At 44.8% G+C, this 18,078-nt stretch overlaps 1 protein-coding gene across 8 annotated transcripts in view; it reads left to right on the top strand.

The window, feature by feature from the left end:
• Positions 1-247: 247 nt before the first annotated feature.
• Positions 248-18,078, top strand: part of MITF (melanocyte inducing transcription factor) — a 223,798-nt gene continuing 205,967 nt past the window's right edge. For 5 of the 8 annotated variants that reach the window (XM_067755171.1, XM_067755173.1, XM_067755181.1 and 2 more), the window contains exon 1: positions 248-485. In XM_067755171.1, coding sequence (XP_067611272.1) covers positions 382-485 — 104 coding nt within the window. In that variant the 5' untranslated portion in view covers positions 248-381. The remainder of the gene's footprint in view (positions 486-18,078) is intronic. The other 3 variants (XM_067755179.1, XM_067755175.1, XM_067755176.1) reach the window with 1 other exon arrangement.

The raw sequence follows: 18,078 nt of genomic DNA on the forward strand, positions 1-18,078 counted from the left end.
GGCGAGAGAGGAGGGACAGGAGCTGCTGACATTGACAATGAATCCAAACAGGAGTTGCACTAGCGGTGTCTACCACGTTGCCTCTGCCCTCGCTTGGCCTTCTGGGAATTGTAGTTTTAGGGGCAGCGGCTTTCCTGGCAAGCCGGGAGTACCCCGCCCGGCAGGGACTACAGATCCCAGGCGGCGCCGGGCAGCCGCCCCTCCCGCCTGGGTGCGAGTGTAAACTCCGGGCGCCTGGGTTGGCGGCCGCCGCGGGCCAGCGGGCTGAGCTCTGCACTGCGCGGGGGCGCACCGCTCGGGGGACCCAGGCCCCGCCACCTCCCCTCCGGCCCCAGGCTCGCTTCTCACTTTGGAGCAGTGGGAGGACGGGAAGCGGGAGCCATGCAGTCGGAATCGGGGATCGTGCCGGATTTCGAAGTCGGGGAGGAGTTTCACGAAGAGCCCAAAACCTATTACGAACTCAAGAGTCAACCTCTGAAGAGCAGGTGAGTGGTGACAGCTGGAGGGAGGCGCGGCCGGCGGCTAGGGAACCCCGCGCCTCCCACCCTGGGGCGAGGAAAGCCGCTCGCCGGGGCTCTGGGACAAGGACCCCGTGCCCTTGCCCCGGGGCAGAGGGCGAACTGATCCCCCGCAGTTGGGGGCCGTGACCGCTGGGCCGGTGCGCTAACGGGGTTCTCCGCCCAGGCGCACTTTGGGGGCGCGGCGGGCAGCCCGGGACGGGCCGCGCGGACGAGGGGACCCTCGGTTGGGGATACCAGCTGCTGAGAGCTGTTGGGGGCTGGGGAGTGCCGCGGCGCGGAGGTGGGGGAGGAGGAGCGCCGGGCCCGGACGCTGTCCGGATGGGAAGGAGGAAAAAGAGTTTCGAGTGAATCCTTTTCCTGAATATCCCAGCGGGCTGAACACTTGGAGAGGGAGAGCTTGGGGTGGATCGAGCGCGATGTTAGAGGGAAGCAATTAGTTCCTGTGTTGTTGCCTCTTAGGAGTCCGACCACCCCTCTGGGAAAACCCGCCCCAGGCGGCCTCCAGGTGAGGTTTCCCAAGGCCCGCCCCGCACCTTCCCGGCCGCTGCACCCCAGCGCGGGAGGGGCGGGGGGTGGCGAGCAGCCGGAGGGGGGTGGCGGGAGCGGGGGGCGTGTCTCCTCGTCCAGCTTGAACTCCTCGGGCTATAGGGTTCCGTTCAAATGCAGGCCTTCCCTGGAGGGGAAGAAGCTTTCAGATGGAGGGTTTGGGGAGTGTCCCCTGTTGGGCAGCGACAAGTGTTTAATTCTCTGGGGATTTAAAAAACTTTTTGGGAGAGGAATGAAGACATCTGCTGTTCTGGCGCCCCACCACCCCTAGTGCCCACTTCCTATGCTGGCTCCGTTCCCACTCGTCCATCGGAACGGGTTGGGTGTCTTCCTTTCTCTCTGCCCTGTGGCTACTCAGGACATTTCCAATGTTTACTAAGAGGGAGATGGTCATTTGAGGCCGTGAGTAGAGAGGGTTTAGTTCCGCCTCTCTCAGTGTGAGGTAAGATGAGGCTGAAACTGGAAGGTTCTGCAGTGCTTCTGCACCCTTCTCAGACCTTCCTTCCCGCCCCTCTCGGTGGGTAGGGCCTGGGTGAAGGGCCCTGGCTGGCCGAGGGGAGGAGGGTCCAGAAATCAGGGTGACTCAAGAGAGACAGCTGAATCAGGAGTGAGGTGGTGTGATCTTAGCTGCTGGGGCACATGGCTCTGGTACTTGATCTAGTGGAAAGTGTAGCCAGGTTTGCTTCTTTCGGGGCTGTGTGAGAGTCTGAATCCACTTCGGGGAAGAAAATGTGGGAACAGCGCACCCACTGACTGGGTGGCTGAAGCAGCCTCTTGGCAGATGCTTAACAGAGATTGGAAGGAAACCTCCTGTGCAGTTAGTTGCCTAAAACCAGCCTTTAGTTGATGGTTTCTCTTCATAATGGCTGTTTTGTGTGTGAGCCTAGATTGTGTGCATTGGGGGTTGGGGGTGTGGAGTAATAGTGTGTAAAGGGTATTGTTGGTTATGCTCATTGGGGCTTTATCTGCATTCGGCTGAAGGGACCAGTGTTTTACCGAGCAGTCTCTGCTTTTGCTTCTATAAGCAAATGCTTACATGGCCAGAATGAGAGAGAGAGAGAGAGAGAGAGAGAGAGAGAGAGAGAGGGAGAGAGAGGGAGAGAGAGAGAGAGAGAGAGAGAGAGTGTGTGTGTGTGTGTGTGTGTGTGGTCCTGAAAGAAATAACCGGACTGTTTGGAACCTTTTTGATGGTAGCTGATAAATAATATAAATGAGTTTGAGAGAGCGAGGAAAATACCATCTGGAAAAACCCAAGTGAATGTCATGAAACTCACGTTGGAGGATTTGGGGCCTGTTCTTTTTCAGAGTCGGCAAAAAAAAAAAAAAAAGAAGAAGAAAAAGGCTTGCAAGGGTTGAACGTCCTCAGGAGCTAGCTTGCACGTGTAAAGAAAAATTCGGGGATGTGGGAAGCTCTGGCTTCACACGTTGAAGCTGGAAACAGGTGCGGGACAGAACTGGTGTGCAGAGGAAGGCTAAATTAAAAACGCTGTAAAACTTGTCTGTGGAGCAGACACATGCTCTTTGAAATAAACCAGTGAAATAAAATCTGTGAATAAATATATGGGGTTGGCAAAATTTCCGTATAGTACTGTTTTCCACAGTTGTCTAATGTACTGTCATCAACATCTGTTGTATGACTCTACAAGGGCTGCACGTTCAGGGCCTCCTCGTGGCTTTTTGTCGTTAAGTCTTTGCCGGGGCACCTCCCTTTTTTTAATTTTGCTTAGAAAAAGTTGAAATTGGAAGGTGAAGACTGCTGCAACTATTTTGTCTCTCAGTTTTATTTTCTGGATTGTCTCTTGGAGTTGAAAATATGTCTAGAATCTGCCCACTTGTCACCAACTCCTCTGCCTCCACTTTGGTTCAAACTGCCACCCGCCCTCACCTGGGTGACTGTCCCTTACCTGGTCTCCTGCCTTCGTCCTTACCCGCTTTCAGTGGTTTTTTCACACAGGAGCCAAAATGTTCCTGTTAAAACTGGTGTTCAACCTAGGAGTGATTTGCCCCCCAGGTGTCATTTGGCAATGTCTGGAGACATTTTTGGTTGCCACAATGGATGGGGGTTGCTACTGGCCTCTACTAAGTAGAGGCCAGAGATGCTGCTAAACATTCTCGAGTACACAGGACAGCCCCACAATGAAGAATTATCTGACCCCAAATTGTCACTGCTGAGGTTGAGAAACCCCGTGTTAAAATGTGTTACATCATGTCATTCTCTCCTCAGAACCCTCAAAACACTCCAGTAGCTCCTAATATCAGTAAAACTCGAGACCCTTAAAATGGTACCAGGCAGATTGTATGGGAAAGCTTCCTGTCTGCTCTCACTGTATCTCCTGCTGCCACTCTCCTGGCTCCCTCTGCTCCAGCCAGTGTCCTCACCATTCCCGGAATACTCCAGACCCTTCCACCTCTGGGCCTTTGTATGTTGCACTTGCTGACCCCTCTTTCTCTCTTTGTCCGGAGAGCAATAGCATTCGTTCCTTCCCCAACCAACTTCACATCTTCCTTTAAATGTCATTCCCACCGAGCCTACTTGACCACGCTCTATGCAGTGGCTCTCCCTCCAAACTCTCAGTCTTCCTCGCCCTGCTCTGTTTTTTTCCATAGTACTTACATTATAACATAGTCTATACTTTTCTAATGTGTTCCATTTATGATATGTTTCTCCACACTAGACTGCAGGGTCCAAGGGGGCAGGGACTTCTGTCTCTTCCTTGTTTACTGTGGTGTCCCCAGAGCCTAGAACAGAGTTTCTCAACCTCAGTGCTGTTGACACTTTGGACCAGATAGCTCTTTGATGTGGGGCTATCCTGGGCATTGCAGGATATTTAACAGCATCCCAGGCCTCCACCTGCTAGAGGCCAGTAGCTCCCCTCCCTCAGCTGTGACAACCAAATTTGTCTGCAGACACCACCAATGTCCACGGGGGACAGACTCACCCCTGTTGCAGGCTGACTGGCCTAGGACAATGCCCGGCCCAATAGTGTTTTGTCGTTTGAATATGTGTTGCTTTATCCCTTTGCATCCCACTCAGGATGGGGGGGTTTGGTTCTGGTTTCTTTTAAAATAGGTATCCACCAGGGTCTGTCCAAAGAGGAGTTTTATATTCTTCATTTGGGCTAAGCTCAGATGTGCAGGTATTTGATGAGGAGAGACAGTTTCATTCCTAACCCAGACCTCCTGGCCTTTAGGAGTGTGAAGCTGATGGATTTACATGATGGGAACCCCGTTTTGTTCACAGGGACGGGCAAAGCTGTGTCGTACGGTGGAAGACACACACTATGAGAAAAGGTTCTCATGAAGAACTGTTTGCAGTTTGGTTCCTCCCCAAAGGTTTTTGAAACATTTGTGTGTTCTCCTGGGAATGAGCCCTGAATGGTGGGTGGCAGAGGAAGAGTGCCGAATATGAGGGGGTGAACCCAGAGTTCACACGTTGGCACAGTCGGGTCAGGGTCAGATGTGGAACTGTTGAATGGGCTCCTAGCAGGGAAGGGACTCTGTAGGGCTTTGGGTCCTGAAAAAAAAACATTAAAAACTATGGTAGCATCTTTCAGGTTCATGGTTCTTTTGTTTCCTTTACGCGGTGCTAAATTCTGTGATTTTGTAGCTGCTAATGCCCTTTTCCTGGGCAGACTTCAGAATTGGCTTAATCTAATTCCAGTTTCTCCTCTACTCAAAGTTTTAATAATGGTTTAGATAGTGGTTATTTAACTTCCCACAAATAAGAAATGGGAATGAAAGTATTAGGTTTATAATGGCAGGACGAGATACAGCAGTGTTTCTCAAATGCTGATTCAAAGAGGTGTGTGTGAAGCAGTCACAGGTTTGTGTCGAAATGATAAAGAAAAAAGCTGTTGTGTCACATGCACACTCACACACACGTATTTCTATGCAAGGCTACTGTCATTTCTTGGACTTATTCTGAGATTTTTCCCTCCTGTCTTCCTACTGAACATACCCTTTCGTTTATGAAATGATAATCCATTCTTGGCAAGACAGAACTGTCCATCTTTTATTGATTTCTGAAAGTTTTCTTGATTTTTTTATCTGTCCAATCCGCAGGGAACTACTTTGCGTGGAGATTAAGAGCATTGTTCTGGCATTTCTGTCTGTCCCTAACAAGCTGGGTGACCTTGGGGAGGCTGGGTGACCTTTAACCTCAGTTTCTTCATCTGGCAAGTGGGGGGGCCTGCCTCCTAGTAGGAGTCTTAAGGACATTAACTGTGATATTGGCTATGGAAAAGTATTAGCATGGTGCTGGGCACATGGTAAGTGCTCCGTAAATGTTAGCAGATGTTGTTCTTGTTGTTATTTCTTTATTACTTAGCAGAGAGTCCTGACCTTCCAGAAAGGGTTCGCGTTTGGTTGACTCTGGCTTTCTTCTCTAAGGCCAGTGTTTTTATGCCATAAAATTACTCCAAGTTTGGTAAAACCCTTTTTGCTTTCCTCCTAATGAGGTGCTGCAGATAAATCTTTCACATTTTATAATTTTGATCTGGTCCTTAACAGTTTCTTTATGCTGGTTTAAAAAAAAAACAGTTGTGGTGTCAGCACATACATACAAATTCATATTCAACATATATCTGTTGAGTACATGCAAATTAATACCAATAAACCCAACTAACGTTAACTGAGGCCACACTGTGTGCCAGCCTCTGTTCTAAGTGTTTTTATGTGTGTTAACTTTATCTTGCAAAACCCACATAAAATGATAATAATAAATGAGAAAAATAGTGTTAATTATAATTTTGAAAACAGGTAAAACTTATGCAGTGCTTACTACATGCCAGGAATGATTCTGAATATTTTACTTGAATTAATGCAGTTAATTCTCACTTAAACCTTTGGTGTATTTATTTTTATTATTCTCATTTTACAGAGAAGAAAACTAAGGCGTAGTAAGTAGATGGGCTTGGATCTGGCTCTGGGCCCGTGCTCTCATGCGCTGGTCTGTGCTGCCATGTGCAAGACGCGGGGCCTGCCCATGGGAAATCATGCTGCACCTTCTCCAAAACTTGCCTCAGTGGGGTGAGGGAAAGAGAACATGTAGATCCAGCCAGACAAACAGGATGGAGTGTGATCACCGTGGGGCGTGGGCATCAGCAATGGGAATTTAATAGAGGAAGGGAAATTGAGGCTCAATTTTGTCAGTCAATAAGCGTATTCAATTTGGCCTTGAAGGTCAAGCAATACTCAAATATATTTCTTTATAACATTAAATAAAATGTTAGACGCCTTGGAAGGCATAAGCTTAAAACAGACTTTTAGGATTTCTGATTGCCTTTTATATTTCTAACCAGAATCCCAGCTCTTCCTTGTGGTCTTTGGGCACCTGGGGTGGCAGAGACTGGATGCATGTGGACAGGTTCAGAAGTAGCTGTGCTTAAGTGCTGTGCCCATGGCTTTGCCACTTAACACCCGTGTCTGCGTTCAAGACAAGATGCTTAGCCTCTTGGAGTCTCGATTTCTTTACCTGTAAAGTGGGATCAGTAGAACCGTCCTCTTAGGGTTGGTGAAGTTTTAAAAGTGAGAAAACACATGTAAAAGTGCTTTGCAGGGTGCCTAGCACATGTTAGTAGGTAATATCAGTTCCTTCTCTTCTACTTTACCATGATTGCAATTTTCCCCCTCCTTATAACAACAATAAAGCACGTACAGAATTACGTACCTGAAGCAAAAGAGACAAGATTGGGGTGCCTTAACCTGGCAGGTGTTCAGATCTTATTATGCAGATTGCTTGTGTGATATGATTAGATGGAAAACTTGATTAAAGTGGAATTCTAAGTGTTGGTTTTGTGTGTTATTGGAGATTTCCTTTTCCTGAGTACTGCTATTTATAGAATTATTTAAGTGTATGTATGTGTGTGTGTTTTTAATTCCCTTTTGAGTTCTGCAGGGCAGTTTGCACAGGCTGATGTTTATATCTGCTCCAGTTGTGCAAGAAGTGGAAAATATCCTTTTTTTAGAACAGGTCACATGTGCTTACTGTCAGGAATAGGACCTCAGTGTAAAAAAATGTATCTTGGGACAAATCAAAGTTACTAAATTTCTGCTTCCAACTGCTTTGTTTCAGAACTGGCAGTATTAGGATAAATAATAGGGGGGGAAAAAACTCTGGCTAAATGTTTTTTTGTCATTTTTCAAGGACAGTAAGCAAGAGTTTCATTTATTTTGTGTGTGTGTTTTAAGTATGAAACGTACTTTGCTGTTAGGTCCATCTCATCAAACTAAATTTTAAAAATATGTTTGACTCATCTCCAAATATGCATTATTTGAAGAAAATAGTCCAGAAGATGGGTCAAAGATAGTTAATGGAGTCACCACAGGCTTTTGAAATTGTAAAGACAAATGTGAAGTTTATAAGGAGGATTTTGTGAGTCTGGTGAACACTGTGTACTTGAGGGCAAGGAATTAAAGCAAGCCATGAAGTCTGCATCTTTCCTGAGGCAGCTGAGGGCTGAGGGTGAGAGGACCTGCAGGCAGGTCTGGGATCTCTGTTGAAACTCGCACACCTCTTTCTGTTCCTGAGGACTTGGGGAGGAGGACCATGCTCCTCGTTTCTCTAGGTTGGGTCTTTTTTTTTTTTTTTTTGGTGGTACGCGGGCCTCTCACTGTTGTGGCCTCTCCCGTTGCAGAGCACAGGCTCCGGACGCGCAGGCTCAGCGGCCATGGCTCACGGGCCCAGCCGCTGCGCGGCATGTGGGATCTTCCCGGACTGGGGCACGAACCCGTGTCCCCTGCATCGGCAGGCGGACTCCCAACCACTGCGCCACCAGGGAAGCCCTAGGTTGGGTCTTAAACATGGCCTCCTTCTTTCTTTGCTGCGTCTTTCTTTCCGTGACCTTTCTTGCACATCATGAAGAATAAAGACGTACACCTTTGGAGTGTTTACACAGAAGTTGAACCAGGGCAGGCTGAGAGGGATGCAGTGCTTTGGAGAGTGGTGATACCGGTGAGAGAAAGGCACACAAAGATATAAATGGTATCTCAAAGTCGTGAGCTCCTGTTGTCTTCCCTAAGTCATTTCTAAAACATCCCTCAGTCACTTTCAGCAAAGGCAGTATCACTTTGGGGTCAGAAGGACCTGGATTTGTTTGTTTTTCTTCTCTTCCTTCCCTTCCTCCTTTCCCTCCTTACAACACTTATTTATTAAGTGCCTATCGTGTGACAGCTTTTCGCCAGCTGTAGGGAATCAAAAGTAGAACCAGGCAGACTAGGTTCCTGCTAGTATGGTGCTCCTGTCTTGGAGGTGGGGGCATAGCTAATAATGAACTAAATAGATGAACAAGATAAGTTTTGGTGCTATGAAAACTAAATAGAATGTTATTGATAGAGTGTGACTGGGAAAGAAGGGGCTTTATTGGGTGGGTCTTTAGGAATGACCTCATGGAAGAAGTGATTTTGAGGCACTGAATGTGTGAGTTAAATGTGCAGATCTTGGTGCTGTCACTCATTAGCTGTGTGACTTTGGACAAGTTCGCCAACCTCTCTGAACCTGGGTTCCCTCCTCTGTAAAATGGAGCAATAGCTACCTTGGAAGGGTGCTGTGAAGGTGAAAGGTAATGTGTGTAAAGAGTTAACAGTAGGCTTGACCTTTATAGTTGCTCAGGAAGACACATAGGACTGGTTTAAGGTAATTGTAAGGTAATATATGAATAGTAGAAGAAGAAATGCAGACATTAATCTTCCCCATAAGTGTTTATAACTTGGTCTTAAGTGTTTTCCTAATGTCAAGTGAGTCAGAGATGTATACTTGTCTTCATAAATCTACCCCTGGACTAAACGTGGAGATGGGCCTTGTTATTTTTGTTATCCTTTCTTTCCTCCAGGATCATCTTACTCGAATTGTCCCCTTGCTCATCTCACTGTTGTTGCACTGAGATCATTGAGGTCTGAGCATACTTCCCTTATGTTTAGTTTAGGAATGATTTTTGGCTGCATTTTGAATTACTTTTTGGCACAAAGGAGAGGTCCAAGTCATCTAGGATTAAACAGTAAAACCTGAGATTGATTTCACCAAAGACGCACACCACAAACAAATGACCCATGTAGAACTCCTGACTCCCAGTCCTGTGTTTCAGCCCCTAGATCACACGCTTCCTGTCTACACTGATGTGAAAATGTCAGCGTTGGTGCAGAAAGGAAAAGAAGCCTCTTCTCCCACACACCACTTCGACCTTTCATTAACATTGACATCCACAGGCAATGGTGTGTTTTTAATTTGACCCTTTATGAAAGAAATCTTCAAAGCATTCGAATTTCAGTAGCTGTGTTCTTTAATTGAAGTGCCCACGGAGTGGTAACTTTCAAAAGGAAAAAATCCTGGGTCGTGTGGGAACAAATATTTTAAATCCAACCATAGTGAGCTGTAGGTTTAGGGAAGGCACTGGTAGAATCATGTCTTTCTATAAGAAAATTGTGGGTTATTGAGCAATTTCAGGAAGGCATCTGTGGCCTGGGCCCTCCCCGCCCCCTCCCCAGAGTGGGGTAACTTGCTGACTCATTCACACACATTCCCCTATTTTCCCACATGGTCAAGGGCAGATGGGAAAGGTGTTGTCCCCACTGGTGGGAGCATGTGTAGCTGTTGTTTGTAGGATAGGTTTTCCTTCTGGGAAGCTTAACTTGCTTCCATGGGAAGAAGATTTGAGGCAGAGAAGATTTATTTAGCCCGGTGGTTAAGGTTGTATGTGAGATTAGGATAAAATAGACAGACAGGAATGCTATATTTACTTCGGTACCTTTATTGTGATATGTTCCTAAATATTAACTGGTTCTAAAAAGCATGTTTTTCAAAACATACATTTTATTTTTATAACTGGTGATTTGAAACTTGGTGTAGGGAAGAGCACACAGAAATCCTAAAGATGATTTTCCTGTTTAATTTGGAATCTAGTACAGTCCCCATATAGTCTACCTGGGCACCTCAGTGAGATGTGGCCACCTTGTTCCTCTTGAGTGAGTCTGTCCCAAACAGCTGGAGATAGTATTCACAGACACACCAATACTGTAACAATCCCTTCTCCATCAAAAGGACTGGGTATATTTTTGTTCTATTTTTTTGCATTTGAAGTTTTTCACCAATGATGAAAAGGTATTATTTCAGGGTCAGCTTTGCTCTGTGGTATTACTAAGCCTGCATAATCACACCACCTAAATTTAGAATATTGGCACCTCAGCCAATAGAACACTTTGCAACAAATTTATAATACTTGGGGCAGAGAATGACTATGAATAAACATTAAAATAGTATTGGCCAGTTAGGGTCATTTACTTTCAAGGGAAAAGGATGACATCAACTATGCATTCTTGAAAATTCTATTTATTTTTCAAGGTAGAGTTTACAGTAGCTTATGTAAAACAGTCTCTAAAAATATAAGCAATTGGCACTATTCCTGGTGACATTCCAAATAAAAGTTGGCCCGTTTGCTGCAAAGAAGTGTGCTTGGAGAGTAACTTGGAGAGGTTGGCCACTGGCTTGTGGTGTCTTGACAATCGGTGGGTAGACTTTTTGGAACCACATCTTGCATCACCTTGGCATGGTCATTAATCCACTGGTCTTTAGGTAGATAAACACTAATCATGTGTTATCTAGATAAAGGCTAGATGTATAAATGCTAAACGATGGGGTCTTGGAATGCAGTTCTAATGATACTGATTGTGTGTGGATGTTTTAAATCCTTGTTGATTCAGAAATGAATGAGAGAGAGGATCTGATGGTGCTTGCTTGGTCATAGTATCATAGTCACTAAGATGCATGCTTTAATGGTAGGGGGCTGAGTGGCAAGTACAATTAATTGGGATTTGTTTCTGGGGTCAGCGATGCACAGGTCACTGCTGGCTTAGGGTATCCCTCTTGCTTGCTCTTGGGTTCATATACCTGACATCTTTCTGATCAGATCTCACTGGCAGCCAGCTTCCCTTTGCTTATGCATTTCCCCTAGTGGACAGTAGAGGAAATGTATTTTGCCTGCCTGTAGTCACTTTTCCAAATTTTTATAACAACCCCTTCCCACATGCTTAGCCCACGTGCTTGAGTGTCATGGCTTTGGGGTGGAGAATTCGACACAGACTTAGCCACTCTTCTGTATCACAGGGATTGCTTTCAGGGAGTTACACGTTGACTGATGTCACGCATCCCAGGGATTTGCTTGGGTGCTAACAGAAAGAGAGTCTCCCTTTATTTCCGTTGATCTTGAACTTGGGAAGGTGTTGTGCTCGAGAATAAAGCCTTATCTTGGAGGCAGAGAAAAACAAAGCCCTTGTATTCGGTTAATGTTAGTTGCTATAAGGAAGTGGCAGGCGATAGTCACATAGGTAGTAGTTCCTGGTTGGCAGACAGCTTTCCTCCGTATGACAAATCAAGAACCCAGTCTCCGTCTATCTTCTGGTTCTGCCATTGCCTAGAACCCTGGCATCTTTTGTGTCTGGTGGTGGAAAGGAAGAGGAGAAGGCACAACTAGGGTCCCAAAGTGACAGGCATCACTCTTGCTCATATTCTTTTGGCAAGGACCAGGTTCATACCGAGATCTGGATGCAGGGGTGGGAACTGGGGAATAGAGACCCCAGCTGGGTGTCAACAGCACTGTCCTAGAAAAGAGAACACCCTTCCCATGGATAGCTAACCTTCATTGCCATGGCCCTAGTAGTAGGGTTTTAGCTTCTGGATCAAGTTGTGCCTATCTTTGGTTAGGTTTATCCTTGGAATTTTCTGTTATTTTATCAATAACTTCTTTTTCTGAGTAAAGACGGTTAATTTGGATTTCCTGCCACCTGAGTGGGGGCTGCCCGAGCTGATCCGTTCTCAGAATCCCACCTCTATGCAGTGCTTCCTATTCCAAGTTCATGGATTAAATCACTGCCCCACTTTCCAACAGCAACAATACATCCGTCACTACCACCACCACCTTAGAGCAATGGTTTTCAAAATGTGGCCCGCAGACCAGCAGCTTCAGCGTCACTTAAAAACTTGTTTGAAATGCACGTTCTCGGACCCTATGCCTCCTGAATCGGAAACTGTTGGTGGGGAGTCCCAGCAGTCTGTGTCTTTTAGCAAGTCCTCCAGGAGATGCTGATGCACACTCAAGTTTGCAAACTACTTCCCTAATGCTTTTACCATAAATCCTTTGTCTCCACATTAAATTGTTCCTGTTTTGGAATGAAAAATATCCTGGATTGGAGTGCATTTCGTAAAAAACGCCATGTTGCTTGTTATGGTCAGGCTAGAGATGATCATTGATAATAATCACTCACTGATTTAAAAAAAAAAAAAAAAAAGGAAAATCCCCTCTAGAAAGTTAGCTATCAGATTTAGGTTAATGAAACCAGGTAGGATGCTTGGTTGTCCAGATGTGATCTCTAAATAAGAGACTTGGAGTTAAGCTAGCTGTACTACCATAAGGAGCCCTGGCCCAGATCTTGGAGGGTTGTAGTTTAATGGAGACTCACAAAGTGTGAAACTTGAAGCACACGGCAGTCACTTGACTGAATGATTTGGTGGAGAAACAGGGTAATGGTGGTTATGAGTGTGCCCACATGACCAAATTGTTTTTCACAAAATTTCTGCTGAATAAAATTTGAAATACGACTGTCAGCCTGTTTTCCCTTCTTAATGAATTCCAGACAGTTTGTAGAGTGTGGGAGCTTCCAAAACAGAGGGGCGGGGTGACTGCGACCAGGCAGCCTCTGTTTTGTCACATGTTAGGGTGTCCTGACATAACAGATCGTCTCCCTCATCCTGAATCTCACCAGGCCATCCTCATTTCAGGCGGAGAGGGAAGGGCAGGGTCAATGTTGTATCAGACAAGTAGGACCTATAAGGCAGTTCTGGACTCCTTACTTACCAGGGGATTCAGCCTACTCTTATTTTTAATCCACTAAAACCCAAGCATTTTTATTTTTATTTTTTTCCTTTTGCTGCATGCTGACCTTCTCCAGACAAAAAGCCCTGATGCTTTTTGGCAAAGAATCTGCTCTTATTGTAAACGGGTTAAGAGCTCTAACCAGTCGAAGAAGTCTAGAGTTTTGGGTTTAACCTTCAGAGAGAAGAAGGATTTTTAACTTAAATTTCAATTTGACCACTTACTAGCTTTTCTTTCTTTGGGCAAGTGATTCTTGTAGCCTCTATTTCAACAGAGGACTAAGTGGGGTGAGTGGATAATAGTATGATCTAAGTTGTAGTTAATTGTGCGGATTAAAAGAAATACTTGAGTAAAATCCTCAGGCCGAAGCCTTGGTTCTTGTGCTCGTAACCGGGCCCTCATTCTGGTTCCATCTTTGCCCACAGCACCAACAAGGTTTTTTGACTTGAAATGACTTTTTAGTTTCAGACGCTGTCATTAAGAGAAAACGACTCAAAGGCAATCAGCAGGAAATAAGAGGGTCCATAGAAGAGAAGGGAAGTAGGGCCAGGTCATCCCTCGGTTGGATGATCAACATCAGGACCTTTGGGAGTGGATGCAGATCAGATAGTGGTGAACTTTGGGATGCCTAACAGGGAGGTATTTAAAGACAGCACATGCTATTTACAGGTAGGGCATTACTTTTGTTGCCAGAACAGTCTTTGTCTTTATCAACATGTTTCCTTTCATCGTAATGATAGACTATAGCTAGGTAGAGGAATAAATAATAAGATGCACGAATTGGGGTTTCACAACACCATGCAGGGTAGAAGCCGGGCTCCACGGCTGTGTCCACATGTGTATCTGTCATTCCTCTCACATTTAAACTTGGCCTGTAGTGAGTTCCTGCTTTATCTTTTCACATTTCACAAGACAGCCTCATTATACAGTTATCTCTATCCAGTATAAGCCATAATACCCTGTATTCTTTTTTTTTTTTTTTTTGCGATACGCGGGCCTCTCACCGTTGTGGCCTCTCCCGTTGCGGAGCACAGGCTCCGGACGTGCAGGCCCAGCGGCCATGGCTCACGGGCCCAGCCGCTCCGCGGCATGTGGGATCCTCCCGGACCGGGGCACAAACCCGTGTCCCCTGCATGAGCAGGCGGACTCTCAACCACTGCGCCACCAGGGAAGCCCCCCTGTATTCTTGAATCGCAAAATCTTTCACTCTTCTAGGATTTATCCCTCCTAGTAGCACTGCGTAGCGAGCCTAGGTACCCACACCAACATGATAGCTTGCTTTTCTTTTCTTTTTTCCAGCTTTATTGAGGTATGATTGACAGATAAGAGCTGTGTATATTTCAGGTGTATAACTTGATGCTTTGGTATACATATACATTGTGAAACGATCACCGCAATCAGATGACATGCTTTGCTTGAGCCTCACAAAATTTCTCCCCCAAACCTGTGGCTAAACTGATCCCTAGAAAGCAGAAAGGGGGTTAGTTTGAAGAGCCACCATCTTTCTTAGAAGGAAAATTCCCATTGTCTTGCACACATCAGTGGATGTCTTCATCAGTTACACCTTAAGACGCATTACCTGGGTAACGAGGGTCCCTCCCTCATTGGCTGGCTGGGAAGATTCAGTAAGGTAGTGAGAGTACTACCTGTAGTAAGGGCGCAGTAGATGCTGCTGCCCCAATTACCGCTCCACCTGCTGCTGTACCTGCATTACTGCTGCTCTCTGCCTGCTACTGTACCCAAGGGCTACTCCTGGTGTCATTGCCATTAGAATTCAGGGGTTTACATAAGAATGAAAGAAGTGGTTCATCTGTGTAGGTGCTGCTGACTCTACCATTGTTTTGTCACTGTTAAGTACATATAGTCAGTTGTCACAACCAACCATATAGTCAGTTCTCACACGTTTGGGATTTATGCAGTGAGTTTTCAAACCTGGAGTTGGACTTGGCTGTCACCCAGCATTCTTCTGGACCACTTCCGCCACCTCTCAGCTGTTGTGTGCAGAGGGGTGGGAACTAGTTTGATTACCAATTAATGGGAGACATTTTCTACCAGAAACCATACATATATTCATACAAGCACATACAGGATTCTCAAAAGGGTGTTTTTCAGAGTATCTTCAGCTTTTCTCTGGTATTGTCCTGACTAATTGAAATTTGGTTCTTGGCTAAACAGTTCCTTTCCTGAGTTTTATAACAAAACAGGGAAAATGACAGTTTCCCTCTTTCCATGTAATTGAAACACCCCTGCCTCCTCCACACCCGCGTAACCGCCCCCCCCCCCCCCCCACAGAGGTGAAAGACGCATAGAGTTAGATTCTTTAGGGTGAGATCCAGTGTGCTTGGGGAACTCAGGAGCACAGGACAGAATGAAGTCTTCTGACTGACCATCCTTCTCAGGCTTCACACCACCCAGTGGGATGGGTTTGTGAGCTCCGTGTTTTTGTGAGAGAAGAGGATCAATCAGCTGTGCAGGCTGGAGTTAGACTGAAGATACCCATAGCTCAGGGAAGAGGAAATGGACAAGGCAGTTTGGGGAGTTTTCAGAGTAGATTTATTTCTTGCATGTCTCAAGAGGTGGACGTGAAGAGATCTAACTCTCCCTCTTTTTTTTTTGCGGTACGCGGGTCTCTCACTGTTGTGGCCTCTCCCGTTGTGGAGCACAGGCTCCGGATGCGCAGGCTCAGCGGCCATGGCTCACGGGCCCAGCCGCTCCGCGGCATGTGGGATCTTCCCGGACCGGGGCACGAACCCGTGTCCCCTGCATCGGCAGGCGGACTCTCAATCACTGCGCCACCAGGGAAGCCCCTAACTCTCCCTCTTATTTTTTCAGAGTCATGGTTTGGGAACTATTTGGAAGATCTTTCGGTAAATTTTCCTTGCCTATGAGGTAAAATATTCAGTAAATATTTATTGAGTCTACTGTGGAGTCAGGAGATAATGGTGAACGAAAAGGGTCAACCGTAAACTGCCATTGCTTTTGGCAGATGGGTGGCTGCCCAAGGGCTGGCACGGAACCCAGATCAGGTCATCAAGGGCTAGAGGAGCTCTTTCTGGGGGAAGAAAAGAGCCCACTTGGTTGTCACATCAGTGAAAGAAATACATTAAGTGATTTATTTATTTATTTATTAAATAAGAGTAGTATGTTATTTAATCCAATACATCCAAAATAATTCCAAGTCAAAATGTAATCAATATAAAAATTATTATTTTTATGGAGGTGTAATTGACTTATAACATTATATTAGTTTCAGGTACACAATATAGTGATTCAATATTTGTATACTGTATTTGTATACTGTATATATTGTCATGTATGTTGGGAGATGATCACTACAATAAATCTAGTTAATATCTATCACCATACATAGTTACAAAATTTTTTCTTCTTGTGATGAGAACTTTTTAAAGATTTATTCTCTTGGCACCTTTCAAATATGCAAAACAGGATTTTTTGTTTTCTTCTGATTTTTATTTAAAAAATTATTTTAAAAAATTGAAGTATAGGTGATTTACAATATTATATTAATTTCAGGTGTATAGTATTGAGATTCAGTATTTCTACAGATTATACTCCATTAAAAGTTACTGCAAGAAAATGGCTATAATTCCCTGTGCTATGCAGTATATCCTTGTTGCTTACTGCAATACACTGTTATTAACTATAGTCACCATGCTGATTACATTCTCATGACTTATTTATCTTATAACTGGAATTTTGTATCATTTGAGTGCCTTCAGTCTTTTGCCCACCCCCAATCCCTGCCTCTGGCAATCACCATTCTGTTTTCAGTATCTATGAATCTATGAGCTCCTTTTTTTTTTTTAGATTCCACGTATAAGTGAGATCGTATATAATGTAAGAGATCATGTATAGTATAAGGGAGAATATATTTTAAACTGATATTCACTGAATACAGCCTTTAGCTCTTACCTTGTTTGAAGACTTATTTAAAAAATAATGTATATTTTAAGAAATCAAGCATCTTTTACTTATATTGGGTTGGCCAAAACGTTCCATAACATCTTACGGAAAGGCCCGAATGAACTTTTTGGCCAGCCCAATACATAGTTTGATAGGTAATATTTATTTGATTGTCTGTCATTCCTCACTTGAAAGAGGCCCTACGAGAACAGGGAAGTTGTTAGTTCCCTGGGCATCTCTAGGATCCAGTATAGTGTCTATATATGTTTCTTGAATAAAGAGAGGCCAAAATGAATGAAGTGTTTCTGGTGTGCCAGAAGGGATCAATAACTTTGGGGAATTCTGTTAAACTGTGTCAGGAAAATGTGTATGAAAATATCTTGACCTTTTTTCTTACTAACTGTGGACCCTTGTACAGGTTTTTTGAACCTCAGTTTTCTCACCTGAAATATGAGGGTAATAGTATTTTCTTCTCGGAATAGCTGTGAAGATGATGGAAGATCATGTGCGTACGCCTGGTAAATATAAAATGCTCAGTACAGTAAGTTAGTAGGGGCACTAATTGTTGTTACTACTATTGGTGCTAGGAGATGAAATAAGCATACAGTCAATTTCTGTTGTTTGTGGTAGTAGTTCTGTTCTATGCAGTCACGATGAACATTTAATTTGGAACAGGGTTAGGTTCCTGCGAGCCTGTGGTCACAGCGTATTTGTCACCCGATTGATACATAACCTTGTTTTATGTGTGTTTCTGTTTAAAGACACTTTATTGACTCATTAACATTGAACTCATGGCCAACAGCACTGTAAGTCATGTCTGAGGGAGCTTATCTGGCACTTGCGCTTTTCTCCGTAAGGCACCTCACAGCCGTCTCATGCTCAGCAACACTAGACTGCACATCTGCACTAGGTAGGCTTGGAGGTCATCAGTAAAGTCACCAACAAAAAAATACAAAAATGCAAAACGCATAGCACGAAATGGACCCCCCCCCCCAAAGGACACTTGTTTGCCATGTGAAAACTGAAACAAGGAGACAGAGCATCGCCTTGTTTGACCTCAGTTGGGAATGCATATTGTGGGTGGCTCAGATTTCTCACTTCTCTGTCCACAAATGACTGTAAAAATGCTGCATATATTAATTTTGGGGTTACAAATAAATTTTGGTGATAGGTAAATTTGAAAATAGGGAATCCACGAATAATGAGGGTTGACTGTCTTCAAAATT

Source organism: Pseudorca crassidens, chromosome 10 (genome assembly GCF_039906515.1).
Source record: "Pseudorca crassidens isolate mPseCra1 chromosome 10, mPseCra1.hap1, whole genome shotgun sequence".
NCBI classification, from domain to species: Eukaryota; Metazoa; Chordata; class Mammalia; order Artiodactyla; family Delphinidae; genus Pseudorca; species Pseudorca crassidens.